General features: G+C 43.3%; 1 protein-coding gene across 1 annotated transcript; it reads left to right on the top strand.

Annotated features, from left to right (window-relative positions):
* Window positions 1-5,805: 5,805 nt before the first annotated feature.
* LOC104564311 (pantetheinase) lies at window positions 5,806-18,464 on the top strand. The gene is made up of 7 exons (XM_010214556.2): window positions 5,806-6,028; window positions 6,132-6,262; window positions 7,119-7,311; window positions 14,779-15,073; window positions 15,848-16,221; window positions 17,897-18,067; window positions 18,323-18,464. Exons 1-7 carry the CDS (start codon window positions 5,816-5,818, stop codon window positions 18,449-18,451), a joined length of 1,506 nt encoding a protein of 501 aa, XP_010212858.2. The 5' UTR covers window positions 5,806-5,815; the 3' UTR covers window positions 18,452-18,464.
* The last annotated feature ends 341 nt before the right edge of the window (window positions 18,465-18,805 follow it).

Below are 18,805 nucleotides of genomic sequence, written 5' to 3'. Positions count from 1 at the left end.
AGTGCACCACTGTATGCGAAGAGGTGTATTGTCAAATGTCTCTCTCTTACACTTGAATCTGCTGTGGGTTATTCATAGATAAAACTGCAGTTTTACTACCGTAATTTTCTACATCTTTTTTAAAGAAAGATCATAATGTTGTAATACTTCAGCTGATAAAATAAACTGTTGAAATATAATTTGAATTGGTAAAGCATTAAGCACAATATTTTTTCCAATAAAGCAACTTGTTTTTCTGAAGTTTTATGAACTTTCTTAAAGAGACAAGAAGAGCTTGAAAGACTTCATGCCTAGCAGTACGTGTGTAATGTGAGAGGTCTCTATTGCTAATAAATGCCAACTGGAAGGTTTGCACCAATTGCCTCTGCAGCAGAAAGTCTCTCTAAATGTAGGGCTGCCATTCTCCTACACTTGTGTGGGCAAAAAAAAAAAAAGGCAGAATGAAAGAAAATAGAAAGAAAAGTCATCCCCACCGCTAACAAAAGAGCTCTTCCCCACTGGAGGCTGATCAAAAAAGGCAAGGTGAACTGAAATGGCTGGGGAGCTGACACTAGTCTTGGTCTTTCCATGTGGCTTTCTCCCTGAACCCACAACGGTGTCCTAAAAGGGGTTTCCTCTGGTAACCATTTTTCAACAGATAAAAATGACTTAATTTCTAGTTCCACTAATTTTCAGTCAGCTTCTTTTGTTGCAAATAACTAGTGTCATTTAAATGAGAAATACTTCAGAATTCTATCCCTACCTGAGCCATTTTTGGGAACACTGAAATACCTGTCTCTCCTGAGGATGCCTTCATGCTAATGGACAAAAATATGGATATTTTGGAAGCAGCCATCAAAGCAGCAGCCAAACAGGTGTTATGACCTACTTAGAGACACGCAGTTTGGTAAACAGTGGTTATTTATAGAGGGGAAAAAAAGAAAGGTTGTTTGTTTTTTGAATTTGCATTAGGGTGCCCATATCCTTGTGACACCTGAAGATGGCATTTATGGCTGGGTGTTCACAGGGGAAACAGTATACCTTTATCTTGAGGATATCCCAGATCTGCACGTGGATGGGATTCCATGTACTGATCATGAAATGTTTTGCCTCTACTATGGAGGGGTGAGTGGGCTGATGGAAGGGAGAGTTGGGCAGAGAGGAACTTCATTATGTTCAACAGAGACAAATGCAGGGCCCTGCACCTGAGGAGGAATAACCCCAGGCACCAGCGCAGATTAGGGGTTGACCTGCTGGAAAGCAGTTCTGTGGAGAGGGATTTGGGAGTCCCGGTTGACGACAGCTTAACCATGAGGCAGCAGTGTAGCCAAGAAGGCCAATGGGATCCTGGCCTGCACCAGGAGGAGTGTTGCCAGCAGGTCGAGGGAGGGGATCCTGCCCGTCTACTGAGCTCTGGTGAGGCCGCACCTGGAGTATTGGGTGCAGTTCTGGGCTCCCCAGTACAAGAATAGGGCCACGAAGATGATCGGGAGACTGGAGCATCTATCGTATGAGGAAGACCTAAGTGAGCTGGGCCTGTTTAGTGTGGGTAAGAGAAGACTGAGAGAAGATCTGATCAATATATATAAGCAGCTGAAGGGAGAATATAAAGAGGATGGGGCCAAACTCGGTGGTGGCCAGTGATAGGGCACAGGGTAACAGGTACAAATCAAAACACAGAAAGTTCCATCTCCATGTGAGGAAGAACTTCTTTAACAGTGAGGGTGACAGAGCACTGGAACAGGCTGCCCAGGTAGGTTGTGGAGTCTCCTTCTCTGGAGATCTTCAAAACCCGCTTGGATGCCACCCTGTGCCATATGTTGCATAAAAACTCAGAAATGTTTAAATTAATAAGAACAACTTTAATTCTTTGTTAAATGAATACTCTTGAAATTTAATGCATGTGATTCATTATCTCTTGACTCCTGCCTGGATGGTTATTACTGCTTTGCTGATCTGAAGGACAGTATTTTTTTCTCCAGTAGGTGGAAACCTATTTCTGAGAAATGTTCTCCATGAGTTTTCTTGCAAACACTGCTTCTGAAACAGAGAGTTTGTGTAAGTTTTTCTCTGTAGGCTTTGTCTTTACAATATATTTTTATGAAAAAAATGCAAGAATTCATGCATGCGTTTAATGAAAATGTGCTTACAGAAATGAGAGAAGCTCACTGATGGGGCTAAGAAGTAGTGCTAAACTTTGCCTTCCAAATGAAAGCAAATCTGGGCAGTTCTTATTGTTCTGGGTCATTGACAACCTTAAATCGTACAGCCCAAATTCTCTGTGGATGCATCTTACTCTGGGCTTCAAAGATGTATTTACGTGAACAGTTGCATGTATTTGTGACTTTTGGTAACCTGTGTTTCCTTAAAGATTTTTTGACATGACAGTGTTATCATTCGTTCTAATCACAAATACTGTTGTTGAAGAGACAAGAAAATTAATTCAATGAGGAATGAGCTTCAGTCACTTAAATCATATGTAACAGCATATAATTAGGGTATTATTATTGTCACAACATATCAGAGTTTGGTCTACTTTCTACCGGCTGTAAAAAGCATTGGATCAGGATTGTAGTTTGTAAAGCTTTTAGTTATAAAAGTGTCTGGTTAACATTAGAATAAAATTTGGTGGATGTTTAATTAGCAGAGACTTGCACCCACATTTGCTTTCATATTGAGAGTCTTCTGGTTTTATGTATTTGCAGGGAGTGGTATTTAAGCCGCAGATGGCCCAGGAGCATATCATTATAAGACAGAAATGGAAAATGGTCACCTCCTGGTGACAGAGCTGCGCTCACACCCACGACCCCCTCCCTCCAATCCTGCTGCTGCTCCCTGGAATTTGTGTGCCAGCAGCGCCCAAAGGCTCCCGCCAAATGAGCGCTGTTTCAGTGGAGTTGTCTACCACGATCTTCTCTCCTTCACTGAACTCACAGAACCTGAGAGGAGTCTTGCTGCTTGCCAGAGGAACCTCCATTTGAGTTACAGGATGGCGAAGAAAAAAAATGACGACATTTATGTTCTAGGTGCCTTTGACGGACTACGTATTGTTGAAGGAGAGTATTCTTTGCAGGTAAAGGTTTTCTATTCTTATTTGGACAGAAGGAGGGCTGGAATATTCTGCTTTCACCCCGGTTGCATTTATCCCATCTTGGCTGTGATAGGTTATGAGGATACATTTTTTGACCCTTCCTGTGCACCTCCTCTCCCCCCTAAAATAAGTGTTTTCTTCATGAGTCCACGAGTCTTTACTAAGGATATTGCTCCTGAATTTATGAGCATGATACAAGTTATGAAAATTAAGATCTTGAGTTGATCCTGTTCTATAACACCTTAAGGAGGTTTCCATGTTTGTGTAGGAAATGGGAGAGATCTTAAAAGTTCTTGCTGTCTCAATAGGGATGGTCTTGTTACAACAGAGAGCTGGTCTCTTCTATGGATGTTATCACGGTGCTAATGAGATGTTTCAACATATAGTAATTTAGTAAGATGAAGAAACTATATATCGATATAGCCTTTGCATTCACATGTATTCATTCTTTAAACTTCCATATAATGCTTTTTCTAATATGCTACATCTTTATATATTCTCTATATATCTTCACAGAGTAGGCAGATATGTATGACAATTTTATTTAGGAAAGCTTAAGTAACTTCCTGCAGGCAGGTTTTGGGAAAGGCTGGATGGCAGCGTGAATAGATTGACGGCACCTGCACATGTGTCGGTGCAGGCACTGCACGAAAAACTAAGTGTACTTCCCAGAAAACAGCAAAAAACACAAAACAACTGAAAAAAAGCAAGTGTGTTTTGGAGTACCTTGGAAGATATAGCTAAGATTTCTACACAGAGTTAAGTCTATTGTTTATTTTAAAGGTTTGTTATGAAATGAAGATGATGTCCACATTTAATCTACCAAAATCACTTAAAAAAAAAAAAAGACTGAATGGGCATAAAATACTTCGTGTTTGAACAAAGTAAACAAACTTTGTAAAAGTCAGATTTTAGTTTACAGAAGGGTACTAAACTGTAACCCCCTGCTGCAGTTCACGTAATAGAAGTGACGGAGAATACTCTTATTTTGCATGGAGAGGAAGTTCCCTGCCTGTGCATTTTCATCAGGACTCTACGACTTGGTGTTCTGCAAGCAAACAACAAAACCACGTGCTGTTGCCAAACAGGGATGTGGCTTCTGCAGTCCCCACCCCTGCATGCGTATTCCCCTTGCTTCTGTGCAGTGATTGCCCCGTTGCAGATGTGTCCCTTCACACGGGGCGTTCCAGACCAAGATTAACCCTTCTGATGAAGAGCGGTTGTCCACAGGATCGCTCTCGGCGCAAGAAGCAGGACTACAGCTGGAAGACAGGCCACTGCTGCAGCTAGGCTGACTGAACGCCGAGTTGTGTCCTGTTCTGCACAAGTAAGTCCTAAGAAAACCCTCATCTTCAAGCAGCAGCCAAAGGAGCACAGGGGTGAGGGAAAAGAACGGAATGGGAGGAGTGTGAAAAATAGCAGGAGCTCTTGGCTAAAGTCTCCATAAACTACCTATAGCCTGGCAATTTCATAAGGGTTTATTCTGCAGATTTTTTTCTTTTTTTTTTTAAACGTGAGTTATTTCCTGTGTACTGGGTGACCTTTCGGTTTGGCAGGCAGGATTGCGCCCAGCACTGCCACCTCCTTCCCCGTCTGTGCTCCATCTCCTGTGCTCCTGTGGGAGCAGCTCAGCCTCCCGCTCGGGCGAGTGGCACCCGGGCAAGAAGCTACCTAGCAAACAGGCTGGCGGCTTACGTGCCTGACTGGGGGGAAAAGGCACCCTCCATGTGCATATCTTCTGTGAAATGCTGCTGAAAAGTAATGTACAGCAAAGAAAAGCTAGACTTTGGCCTCTTCATATAGCCAGGTATCCTCAAGTAATACTTAGAGCTGCTTTACAGTTTAGTTGCCCCTGTCTTATTACGTATTTTAGTGAAAATGAAGCCAAAGCTTAACTCTTCCTCCTGGAATTAGATCACTTCATATAAGCACTGAGAGATGAAGGATTTCAAAATATAATCGTATTCATTTTTCTCTCTCTCTCTCTCTTTTTTAATTATTCTTTAAGAGTTGGCTTAACTAACTGACTTTTTTGAGGTCCTTTTTTATCAGTTTTGGAAAAATTTTGTTGTGTTTTAATTTTTATTCTGAAAGTCAGTGGAATAAAAGCAGGGGACAGTTCTGTCAGTGGCACATTAAGTAGATTTCATCTAAATACAATGGGAAAACATAATGACTTTGGTCTAAAGAAACTCTGGGAAGCAAGCTACAAACAGCGCCATATAGCTCAGAGGTGAGGAACTTAAAGACATTGGATTAAAGGAAATGGTTCTTAGGGTCCTCATTTTTGCCATTCAAACTTCATAAAACATGCACTCCAGGGGTGGTAAATCCAACATTGCTGTGCCAAAACACACCATAAAAATTTATCTCAATGTCTATTAAAAAAAAAAGCACATTGTAAAAGCGTATTGAAATTGTTGGCAGAGGAAAACATGAAAACAGAATTTGGACCGCTCTTTCTAGTCACATGTTTGATAACTTCTTTCTGTATTGACACAAGGGGGGAATTTCCAGCAGTTTTGTGACTGCCTATTTAATAGCCGGTTTTCAAGTATCTTGAGCTGCGATATCCTTACCGTGTGATGTATTTTCCTGTTTGCCACCACAGAGGTAGCCAAAGCTTTAACAGATTGGCACTTTGACCTTCCTTTAAGCTAAACTTTACATTTTTCCTTTATGTGTGTTCCTTTCCTGCATTTCTGTGTTTTTGTGACTTTTCCTAGGGACAACAAGGCCCCAGCCATGCTCGCTTTGCAGCCGCTGGCCCAGGCCGTGGTCGCTGCCCTCCTCGTGCTCCAGGCCGCCGCCTCGGAGCGCTTCACGGCGGCCGTGTACGAGCACGCGGTGATCCTGCCACCAGCCGCCATCCAGCCTCCCTCTGCCGAGGACGCGCTGGCGCTCATGGACAAGAACATGGACGTCTTGGAAAGGGCCATCCAGGAAGCCGCCCGGCAGGTACTCCATGTCCTAGCAGCGCTGTCAGTTTGTGCTTCCCCTTCTGCTGATTCCCCTGGTTCCCTGAGCGCTGGTGACGCCTTAACGGAGCCTGTCCTGCCAGGGTGCCCACATCATTGTGACTCCTGAAGACGGCATTTATGGCTGGCGCTTCACCAGAGAAAACATCTACCCCTACCTGGAGGATATTCCTGACCCGGAGGTCAACTGGATTCCCTGCACTGATCCCAAAAGGTGATTTATGTGGTTCCAAACTAATGTCTCACAGCAAAGTCAGCTGCTCTCAATAACTGTGTAGGACTTACCTTAATCTTAAAAGAATTAAAAAGTTTCAATAATAATTGCATAATATGATATCAAGGTAAAATAAAGAAAACACTATAAAGAAAAAATCCGTGAATAATATATGAAACTTGGGTTGTGAAGTGTAACAAGAACTTCCTCTTTGTATTTAGAAAATCTGCCTTGCCAGAATATACCACTACGCATTATGCTTTCATTTTGTTTCCACACTGTTTAAACTACAGCTAACTTAAAATCTTCTAACAAAAGTTTTTGGTTATTTATTTACTGTTTTTTTTTTTTTTCTGCACAAGCTTTTACTTATTTTGCTTTGTACTCATTGCTGGAAAAGCTATGCACAAGTAAAAGCATACAACCATTTCAGTGGAAAACTACTTTCCCATAGCTGAATGATGTCTTCATTAGCCGAAGTCCAAATCTCTAAATCTCTGAGTGATGCAAACCAAGAAACTCCAAATGTTAGTTTTTCACAGTTAAGATCCTCCCGTGCTGGGTCTCCTTGCTCTGACACACGATCAGTCATTCGAGCGCCACGTTTCAGCAGGGGGATGACAAATACAGTGCCCTGCACATAGCAAGTATATTCCTGGAGCAGTTCAGGGGCATCCCGAGAGCCTCCTGGGGCATTTTCCCCTGGGTGCTGGTGGGAGGGCTCCGGTGCCTGCCGCAAGGGTGGGAAGAAGCTGCGGGAGGGCTGCAGCCACCACAGCTCTCTGTACCAAGGCGCTCTCCGCACACCAGCCTGTTCATCCTATCTGTTTTCTTTTCTTTTGTCTACAAATATTAGGTTTGCTCCTGCTCCAGTGCTGGAACGACTCAGCTGCATGGCCAGGAATAACTCTATCTATGTGGCGGCAAACGTGGGTGACAAGAAGCTGTGTAACTCCAGTGACCCGGGGTGCCCCAGCGACGGTCGCTACCAGTACAACACGGATGTTGTCTTTGACTCGGAAGGGAAGTTAGTAGCACGTTATCATAAGGTAAGAAATGGCCTTGGAAAGACAGGAGCTATTCTTCCATGGTTTCCAGTATATCACCTTTTTAAAGGTGAATTTAATGCCATTCATTTGTCCTTTTTTTTCATAATTTTAAAGAATATTTTTTTTTTGCTGGAAGATAAAAAAAAAAGCTGCATTTAAAAAAAAAAAGCTGCATCTTAAAAAAAGATTAGAATGAAAAATGATTACTCAGGTCCAATTTAGTGGCAGACATTTTTGACTGACTTTCTCAGTTTAACAAACCCCCAAACTCGGGTTTCTAATGCCAGTATTACCTCAGACTATTCCATTTATTCCAGGAACTTAAAATGCTATCTGCTTCTGATAGAATTATTATGGTTGGAAAAGATCTGCAAGATCATTAAGTCCAGCTGTAAGCCCATCATCACCGTGCCTGCTAAACTGTGTCCCTAAGTAAGTGCCCCATCTACACGTTTCCTGAACACTGCCAGGGACAGTGACTCCATCACTTCATTGGGCAGCCTATTCCAATGGTTCACCGCTCTCAATTAGGAATTTTCCTAATACCTAACCTGAACCTCCCCCAGCACAACTTCCTCTTGTCCTAAAATATAGATAATTGAATGAGATAGCTAGCTCCTTGATTTAAGAAAAATCCCTTTACACTCCAGTTCTTGAATTTTTGATGTTTCTGAAGTGTCAATACACAGGCAAGTGCTTCACTCTTTCCTTTGTTCAGAAACTTCATGGCATGGTACTGCAGGAGAGTGTGGAGGGAAAGATCCCAGGGAGCTCACCAGAGCTCCAATGAGTTCCAGTGCAAAACGCCAAGATTTCCATGAGCTTTGAATAACCATCCCAGTACTTTAGAAATGACATAATACAAAGATCCTGGAAACATCTGTGAATAAAATAATGTCCTAGGAGACGATTACAGTTTGTGGAAAAGGATCCAAAATTAGTATTTTCTACCTATACCTGTGTGTTTTATTTCAGTTGTATTTGCAATTGGAGTAATTATCCCTCAGTATTGCACATTATAGAAGAGCAAAGAGGGCTGGGAATGCCGTTGCATTTGAGACAGACTGATCTCTATGTCCTTGGTGACAATTCATTTCAGCCTATTTTTGCTTAAAAGTAATTATTTAGATATGCTGAGAGTAAAACAAGATTATGGAATTGAAACATACTCAGTGAAAGTATTTTTCTTCCAGTTTTATGTACCTACCTGCAGGCACAGCAAAGTTGTCTGGCCACCAGGCCAGATATCATGCTGACAAGGATAGTTTGAAGTCGGTTGTCTATTTAATGCACTTTGGATTCATTATTTCACCTACTTCTTCACGAATAATGTCAAGGTATCTGTTTCTGAGCAAACTAGGTGAGGGAGAACTGATAATTAATGGAGTGAAATCCTCTTGTTACCAGCCATGCCCAGGCCAGTTTGGTCCAGGTTCAGGTTTGTGATATTGCCCCAGTAACCATGAATCTGCCAGCTTGGAGCTGAGTTCCAGGTTCAGGTTTAAAATAGTGCCCTAGTAACCATGAACCTGCTTTCTGGCTTGGTACATGTGTTTTTTGTCCAAGTGACTTTACAGTAAAAGAAAAGTCAGAAGGCAAACATTGCACAGCTGAGAACATCTCATGTTTGCATTTTTCTGTCGGCTGAGACCATCTGCCTCTTTCCCACTATTACAATGTGTTTTTTGTTTGTTTCAGCTGTTTTGGGTTTTGCTGTAACATTGCTCACTTGCTCCAGGTACTGTGTGCTGCCAGTCCTTCCATGCATCTCTGCATCAAAGTCTGTCTCTTTTCTTTTTCTTCTGAGACACCACTTCTTTTTTTTTTTTTTTCTTCTGTTCTTTGTGCTCCTCTTTCATTAGTATGTCTCTTCTTACTGTCTTTTGGATTGTCAGAGTTTTATGCTACGTGGGGAGATTGGAGAGGTTATTTTCATGGGAGGTGGAAAATCAAAACCAACAAATCTATGTAGAGGAATGGTTAGAGAGCCGCGTACATGGCTGCCCAGCAGGCCTGCTCAATTCCAGCCTTCAGGTTTCAGTGAAAGAACAAAGGGAGTGCTAACTAGGAGATAAGAAAGTAGACCAAGGTCAGAGGGAATAAAAGAGCTGTTGAACTAAAAGGATGAGCTAAACAAGTAAGGGGGGCTGTAAGGGTCTGAGTTAGATCATTGTCTACCAATTAGGAGCCTGTGTAATTACATCACTAATTGTTAAGAATCATATAAATGTACTGCATGAAAAGCTAATGAACGAAGCCAGTTCCAGCTTCTATGAAGTTGTTGTCTGGCATTCCTGACCCCCTCCAAGCTGCAACAAGTGGCGCCCGAACAGGGACAAGATTCCGAACAGGGACAAGATTCCGAACAGGGACCTGGCACAACGGTGCGGGATTCCGGAGGACGACGTACGGGTGCAGCCGAGTGATCTGACCAAGAAGGGGACCGGAGCGGGTAAGCCGGCCGTGATTGCGCACACGGAAAAGACGGCGTTGGGGGGCAAGAAGCTGGGGCCCGGGACGGAAAGACGTCGTCAGGGAAGGGCTAGAAGCAGAGACCCCGGTGTACATACAAAATGGAGCGAGAAGCTGCTGTACAATTGCTGCTGGACTTATTAGCAAAGAGGGAGGCAGCAGTGAGCATAAAGAAGCTGTATGAGCTGTATAAATGGGCTAGAGACAAGGGACACTTGCAAAGACCCAAGCTGAAGCGAGGGGGTTCTGAGCCCCACCATCGCCCAAAGGACATCACAGGGCCACCGCCGGATCGTGAGCCTCCCGAAGCTGCGAGCAGTGTACCTGTAAAAGCCTTGGCAAGCACTTCAGGACCGGGACCGCCACGCCACCGAAAACTGCTGGTGTCTGGAGATCCATTGCCAAACCCCCCACCCGTGTCCTCATCTGTGCCTGTGGCGCCTGCACCGTCTGTGCCCCCACTCCCGGACCACCCCGTCGTGCCTAAGAACGGCCCGGCTGGGTCCAGAACTTGTTAGATCACCTTGAAAAAAGGAGAAGGGGGGCCGGGGAAGAAAAGGCGAATGAGATCAAGGAGACTTACGTTGCTGAGGGCTTGACAACAGCCAGGGGGGAGGTGCAGGGGGGTTTGATCTGTCTTTTAAAGTGGGGGTTGAAGAATTGTAATGCTTTAAGTGAGGACAGAAACCGTCATTAGGGCTATTATTTCTGTTTGCTATGTTCATCTCTATCATGTGTTGTATCCTTTGTATATTGATGCCGACACGAGGTATGGTTGAAAGGTGGAAATTTGTATGATCTGTAGAGTCATAAAATTGTTGTGCGAAGTAGAATCCAAGACCTTGAGAAAGAAGATGTTTGCCTGCCCAGGCTGAGTGATAAGGAGCATAGAGGCGGCTGCTCAGCCAGGCTCAGAGCCGACCTCCTCCAAAAGCAGCTGAAGGCGGCTGCTCAACCGGGCTTGTAGCCAACTTAACTGCAAACATCCTCTAAATTAGTTTGAAGGTCCAACACCCGAGAGGGAGGAGATGAGAAAGGCAGGACCCTCAGACTGACGACTGCGACAATTTACTGGGATGCGCACCTGCGCACCCAGGAGGGAAGGTTATGTGACTGAAGGCGGAGTTTGTCCGCCCCCTTGGTCTGCCTGCTGGCACGTACTGGCCCTACGTGACAGGATGCACCGGGCATAAACAGATAAAGCAGAGCGTAAAGGCGGGGGGCGGTGAGACTCCTAACACTGAGACCCACGTTGTCTCTGCGGGGACGCCTGCCGAGTTAGGAGCCTGTCAGCAACCCTCTAATCTGCCAGCTCAAGAGAATGTTCAGTCTCAGTGTCCTGCCGACAAGTATTACCTCACGAGTAATTAGGCATACTTTGCTTCTTTAATGTGCTTTCACCTGAATAGCCGTAGCCACTTTGTTCTGTGTGATTATTGCCGAATCCCAAACCCATTCGCAACCTAATTGGCAACGAGGATGGGACTTGGCAATTGAGACAGTGGAACTCACTAGTGGAGTGCACAGCTACGTGAGGTCGTGCCACTGGATAGAAACTGTGTTTGTGCTGTTTGTGTGTGTGGTCTTTAGATCTTTATTGTGTAATATATATATCAGCAGAGAGGGCTGAATGAGCACAACAGGAAAGTGCAGAATTTGAAAGCGGGAAAGCCAGGAATAACTCAGACTATGGCACCCCCCCGCCCCCCAACCAGTGGAGGACTGGGAGCCGTACTCTGACTTGTATCCTTGGAAAGAGACTAGGGAAATACTTCAGCATGGGAAACAAGAATGAAGCGACGGCCAAGCTCCAGTGCAACTGGCACGGAAGGACCTGCAACAGTCCTTACAAATTGTAAAAGCCTCAATGCTACTGGAGCGGGGGCCTCCTTAATATATAGAAATCCCAAGCAATTTCTGGGGAGGAAACCAAATTGAAGCTATGCAAACATAAATAGAAATGGAAATTGAGAACCTTTCAAAATGATTGGGACATCTTAATAATCGATTTGAAAGATTGTTTTTTCACCATACTATTGCATCCTGAGGACCATGACATAGTGGAACATATGAACCAAACGCTGAAATGCCAGCTATAAGAAAAAAAAAAAAAAGAAAAAAAAAGAAAAGAAAAAAAAGGAAAAAAAAAAACGAAAAAAAAGGAAAAAAAGGGAAAAAAAAAAAAGAAAGAGGAGAATTGGGAATTATGCCTGCAGAAAAATTGGCAAGAGCAGAATATGTTTTAAAATTTTGAGATTACCCCAGGACAGCCTAGTCCCTCTGATGGTCAAACACAGGGCTGGGCTAAAGGGAGCCCTGACAGAAGTAAAGTTGGGTCCGTGTAAGGCGATGCTGAGAGACTGGAACACGGGAAAATGGACGGGACCTTTGGACTTGATAACCTGGGGAAAAGGGTATGCTTGTATCATTACAGGTGCTGGAACCAGATGGGTGCCAGCAAAATGGGTGAAACCTTGGCTGGAAGCAAACTTGCATACATCAGATGTAGCAGGCAAGCAACCGGTACCCTAGCTGTGGAAAGTGTGAGCCTGCAGAAGAACAACATGGGAGGAAGAAGTGTTACTGTTCTTATTAGCTGTATATTGTGGCTGTTAGGAGGTAACGTTACTTTTAATGCTATTATATAGAAGCTGATGCTACTTTTAACACTAATGGATATGTTATGCTTCTTAGGCATATTGTTAATTATACTCAAGTTAAGAGTTGTTGGCTTTGTGGGACAGCAGACCAATTTGATGCACTGGTGTTAGGTATTCCTTTAAACAACTGAACAGTGTTGTAGAGCGACAAGAAAAGGATCTTAATAAGCTCCAGGCAGAGGTGGAAGATCTTGAAGAAAGGAACAGAAGTGTCCAGGCAGCACTTGACAGTGCTTACAAGGAACTTGCAGATCTTCATAAAGCTAATGCCACAAAGGACAGTGAGGCACAAGAGGCAGCCCTAAGTCGGGAAATGAAGGCAAAGGAACAACTTGGTTTAACTTTGGAGAAGGCCCAGGATGAGGCATGGCAGCAACAAGAAGCTTTGGCGATTCAGGTGGCAGACCTGCGGCTAGCGCTGCAATGTGCAGAACAACAGGCAGCAAGAAGAGAGGACTACTTAGGGCAGGAAATCAGTGAACTACAACAGAGACTGCAAGAAGAGGAGAGTCGGAACCAAGAACCGAGCCAAAGTGTTATATCTGCTACACGGCCACTGCTTCGGCAGATAGAAAATTTGCAAGCCATGCTGGGAGCGCAAACCTCCTTGTGGGAAAAATTGGAAAAGAATCTTTCTAACAGACTTGGTGAATCTCAAGCCCTTTTGGCAGCAGCTGCCGAAAGAGAACGGGCTGCAACAGAAGAACTTCTTTCTACTAAAGTTCAGATGTCTTCTACTGAATCGCAGAATAGTCTTTTAAGGCAAGAAAATGCTCGTCTCCAGGCTCAACTAGAAGGGGAGAGAAACAGACTGAAGAAAATGGAAAATGAGAACAGTAGATACGAGGTTGAACTGGAAGGTCTCAAAGTTGAGTATGCAAAAACCCTTGAGGAGGCAAGAGGGGAAAAGGAATGGTGTAACGGAAATGTTACCCACAATACGGGAACTATCCGGCTTAGGAAGGTTCCCACTGGGTGGTTTTTGATATGTGGGAACCAAGCTTGGGCTGGCATTCCGCCCCAGCCTATGGGTGGGCCTTGCACATTTGGTCGCCTTGGTATGATTTGGCCACACGGCCCTCCAGGGAACAGCAAGACCCTGTTAAGGTGATCAAAAAGAGCAGCGAACTCTTTTAGCTCAGAATGTGAGGATAGCATTGATCTCTGGAGCACTTGGGGGTCTTCGTCCCTGGGGTATCAGCCACGTGGGCACACTGAAATATTGAGCTCCTTGCCTGCTAGGCCTTGAAACAAGCGAATGCAACCAGTACTGTGCTTAGTGAGCTGTCAGATGATTTAACCCAGGTACAACATGCTGTACTGCAAAACTGTGCCACTATTGATTTCCTGCTTCTTGCTCATGGACATGGGTGTCAGGACTTCGACGGAATGTGCTGCATGGACTTGCAAGATCACTCGACAACTCGGCGATACATGGACAACTCCACGACTTGACCAAGCATACGGAGAAAGTAACAAAGGATGCGGGATTTTTCCGTCTAGATGGACTAACGGACTGGTTAGGAATTGGGGAATGGATAAAATCGTTGATGAAATCGCTGTTAATGTTGTTACTATGGGGACTGTTGCTCGTAATTAGCTTAATGATTGGTTGTACCTGTTTGCGCGCTTTAATGTCACGTTTGTTAACTGCTTTTTCACGCAATCCGAATCTGACACCTCAAGGCTGGCTTGCTTCCCGGGGTCACCTAATCTAAAGAAAAAGGGGGAATTGTAGAGGAATGGTTAGAGAGCCGCGTACATGGCTGCCCAGCAGGCCTGCTCAATTCCAGCCTTCAGGTTTCAGTGAAAGAACAAAGGGACTGCTAACTAGGAGATAAGAAAGTAGACCAAGGTCAGAGGGAATAAAAGAGCTGTTGAACTAAAAGGATGAGCTAAACAAGTAAGGGGGGCTGTAAGGGTCTGAGTTAGATCATTGTCTACCAATTAGGAGCCTGTGTAATTACATCACTAATTGTTAAGAATCATATAAATGTACTGCATGAAAAGCTAATGAACGAAGCCAGTTCCAGCTTCTATGAAGTTGTTGTCTGGCATTCCTGACCCGCTCCAAGCTGCAACAAATCTACAGATAACAAGCTGCTTTTTTGTCTAGGTGCCAGGTCAATATATATCTCTCCATATTCACCTTTTGGGCTAAATAGTGATCAACCAATCTTAGCCTGGCTTTCTATATATGAAGACTTCAAAAACAAGTTAAAAAGCTTGTGCAGTCATTCTGAATACCTTTATGCAATGGCACAAGGATATTGCAGGAGGTGTTTTAGCTGTTTTAGATCTTTTATTCATTTATTTTTCTTCTTCTTTCCTGCAGTATAACCTCTTTATGTTAGAAACTATCCCGTTTAATATCCCTAAGGAGCCAGAAGCTGTCACTTTTGAGACACCCTTTGGGAAGTTTGGCATCTTCACTTGCTTCGACATACTTTTCCACGACCCTGCAGTGGTTCTGGTGAATGAGTTACAGGTGGACACTGTGTTGTTCCCAACTGCTTGGATGAACGTCTTGCCTTTTCTGACTGCTGTTGAATTTCACTCTGCCTGGGCTATGGGCATGGGTGTCAATTTACTTTCAGCAAATACGCACAATATCAGCATGGAAATGACAGGTAATTAATTTTAACTGAATAATCATGAATCTTTTTCATCATTAAATCATTTTCAGGCCTGTTGAAAAAAAATGCTGCTAATAATGCAATATCTCTTAACAGTGTGATGCTATGTTTTTTTAAAGTTTAGTTTATGGAATAATATTTATTATCCAGGTAAGTATCTTCCCTCTGTTTTGAAATCACAGTATTGCCTGGAGTTTCACCTTTGAAATGCCTAACAGTCAGCAGTTTGTTATCTATATTATGTGACTGAGGGTCGCAATGCTCTTTGGCAATGTTAGGTGTGACATATGTCCCCCTGTAATTGCACTGATTTCCCTCCCTCATTCAACACTGCTCAGGCAGGAATTCCCCATGCAGGGAGGAATTATCAACTGGTCTAAACTTTCCTTTCAAGTCCATCAGCATAGGCCTCTGATACTTGTTTAAATTGTGTTTTGGATGTTCCCAGCTAGTGAATGGTCCTTTTTCATCAGCCAACCCAGAACGGAGGCATTCACATGCAGCTCTGTGTATAGGAGAAAAGAGAACTGGGGAGGATATAGATAAAGCCATAAGGTAACCCTCTGCCTTTTGTCTACACTAAGCAGCCCTCATGAATGAGGAGATGCAAATGGTATTCCTTGCCAAAGCATGATTTCTGTGAACTGGGTTGTTAAAATTTTCCTTTGGAGACATTAAAGTTTCTGCAATACTTATAAAATGGTGAATATACTATCAGTGGAGCAACTAAAAGGACTATATGAAATATTTGATTCCTGCTCTCCTCAGGGAGTGGTATTTATGCACCAGATGGAGCCAGAACATATTATTACAATATGAAAACAGAGGATGGTCATCTCCTTGTTACTGAACTCAGTTCACATCCTCGTCTTTCTCCTGCCTACCCTTCTGCTATCAACTGGAGCTCCTATGCTTCAAGTGTCAAGAGATTCTCAGCAAATGACCACGATTTCAGTGGGCTCATCTTCCATGACATGTTCACTTTCACTGAGCTCACTAAGTCTGAAGGGAATTTCACAGTTTGCCAGAAAGATCTCTGCTGTCACTTGAGCTACAAGATGGCAGGAACACAAGAAGATGAAGTTTATGTATTAGGTGCCTTTGATGGACTTCATGTTGTTGAAGGTCAATACTACCTGCAGGTAAAGATTTCTTTTGAGGGTTATTATTTTAAGAAGTTTCTTTACTGGGAGAAACCTTCTGCTCCCGGGATGGGGGGAAGGACCGTGACTTTCTTCCCGTGTTCTGTAGCTCCAGAGTCCTATTTGTTAGCAAGAAGTAGTTACTGAAATGTTCCAGGCTGCTTGCATTTAAATCCAACATGCTACTTTCCTCTTTCCCTATAAATACTTAAAAGGAGTGCGGGTACCATTTTAGGAAGCAAAAGGGGTAGGTATCAGAGTGAGATGCTGCTTGAGAGTGAAGTTCCTGCCTCCTATTTTGCTGACAGTTGCGCTACCTATACAGCTCTTAAAGTAGCACACGCATGTGAAGAACATCAGGAAATCATGAGTCTCACTAAACTGTTCTGAGCAGCCATCTCTCACCCCTCTGTTTCTCCATAACAAGACTGAGGCTGTCAATCCCACCCAAAGTGACATGCCAATAGACATTTCACATTGTCCTGAAGGTGCTTATAACACATTTGTCTTTGACACTGAAATGTGTGTTGACATCTGTGTTTACACAGAAACTATCAGACAGAGAAAATTAGACAACTTTTTCTGCTTAAGTTCTGTAGCAGTGGAGAGGTGTCTAAACCTCCTTTAAGTTCCCAAAGTGAAGTGGCTACTTCTTTCTTTCTTTTTTTTTCTCTTTTTTAGGCAGCCAAGGACTGGTACTCTATGAGTATCTATAGTAAGTGTTCTGAGTCTCTCCTCTAAATCTTTATAAAATGTTGGCTTCTGAAACATATTCATCTTTATGAGATACTCTGATAATGTGGCTTCTCAAAAACGTTAACATCTTTGAACATTGTGTTCTTATGTAGATCATAGCAATGAGGTTTACAGAAAGGACATACAAGTGTTAACAGATATACCCACTCTTCCAGTCTGTCAGTGAAATGTTTGGGAAGACCATCAGCTACACCCTGGTCGAATTTTTTTAAAGCCACATTGCAAAAAGTTCTTTGCTTACATGCTTGAACTATTGTGCCAGCAGATTAATCTTTTATTATTATTATTTACTAAACTCTCTGCTAACATGGTCCTTGTGTACCAGCTGGTGTAGGAACCACGATGTAGGGGGGAGGTCTCATCCAGGTAATAACTCACTTAAAATATTTAATAAATCAGTCTACCTTAGCATCATCATTTTCCTCCGTGTGCTGCAACTGCTAACACAATAGTCTAGCAGGGGTTGCTTTGCTTCCTTACCGGTCAGCTCTACACCAGGAATTGGATGAGGATCATCAAGTTCAGCACCAGGCCAATGTGGTTTCATTTAGTTCCAAGTTTCCATACACAATGTCACCCGAGGACATGTGAAAAGGGAATCTTATGTAAAAGAACAGAGAATTGGAAGAACTAGTAGAAGTGACAGGACTGGCCTTCAGACCAAGATAAATTGCTCTGGCAGTGCTTTCACCACAAACAAAGCTTATTTCTATCTACCCAAGCAGTGCAGTTCTGGAACACGCTCCAGCCAGGTCAGGAGTGAAGAGTGCTCTACAACTAAAAGGAAGTTACTTTAAGATGGCGAAAGAGCCTGTGCCAGTCACCTGCTCTGTTCACACACTAGATCTGACAATTTAAGAGTTTCCTGTCGGAGTTTTTTCTTCTTGCTAAATACATTGTCTTCTTCTCTCCTGCATAGATATGCACATTGCTGAAGTGCAAAAGCACAGAGCAGAAGAGCTGCGGGGAGCCTGTGGAGACCGCTCAGACCAAATTTGATATGTTTTCTCTGAGTGGCACGTTTGGCACTAACTACGTCTTTCCAGAGGTCCTGTACAGCGGGGTTCAGCTGGCCCCCGGGGAATTTGAGGTAACGGGATGCTCTTGAGCTGCCTCACATTTGTTTCTCTGTGGCTTGTTAATGGAAAAAGCTGTCTCAGAAAAGCCAAAGAGAACTTGCTCATAGTGAGTTGTCAGATTTATTCAATATCCTCTCAATGGAGACACTGGTTTCAGGGAGCAATGTGGTTTACATAGCTTCTCCTCACCTGGTCACATCTTTGTAAGCTTTTGTCTTGTTCCTATGAGTACTCCTCTATATCCTCTCTTTCTTTTTTTCCATCAGGTGTTGAGTGATGGGCGTTTGATAAGTAAGACAGCACCAACAAAGCCAGTTGTCACTGTGACGCTTTTTGGACGGTGGTATGAAAAGGATCATGTGAAACAACACCCACAACCACCAGCCTCCCCGTGATGCTATTATAGCTGAATCTGTACACGACTGACATCATGTCTGAATGGGATATGACATCACTGGCTAAAAGATAATTATCTTTCTTAATTCCAGTTGCACAAGCTTCTCCTCAGGGAGATTTGTTTAGCAATAATGCGGCATTTCAACATCTCAATAAGTATTGCTCAATAAGGCCGCAATAATATACCTGCTTTATAGGGTCACTAATCTTTTATCAGTTTTAAATAACATTTTTGGCTCTGCTTTATGGATTTTGATCTTTCTGCCTTGGACAGCTTTTAGTGTAGGCTGGAAGCTTAATTCATCTTTTGATATCATTGCATAATTTTTAATTTTTTATTATTATGAGACCAG

This window comes from Tinamus guttatus, unplaced genomic scaffold (assembly GCF_059628265.1).
Source record: "Tinamus guttatus ecotype Peru unplaced genomic scaffold, ASM5962826v1 Tinamus_guttatus_pri_ptg000525l, whole genome shotgun sequence".
Taxonomy (NCBI): Eukaryota; Metazoa; Chordata; class Aves; order Tinamiformes; family Tinamidae; genus Tinamus; species Tinamus guttatus.
Note: the sequence above shows the minus strand (reverse complement) of the source record. Positions and strands in the feature narration are given on the sequence as shown.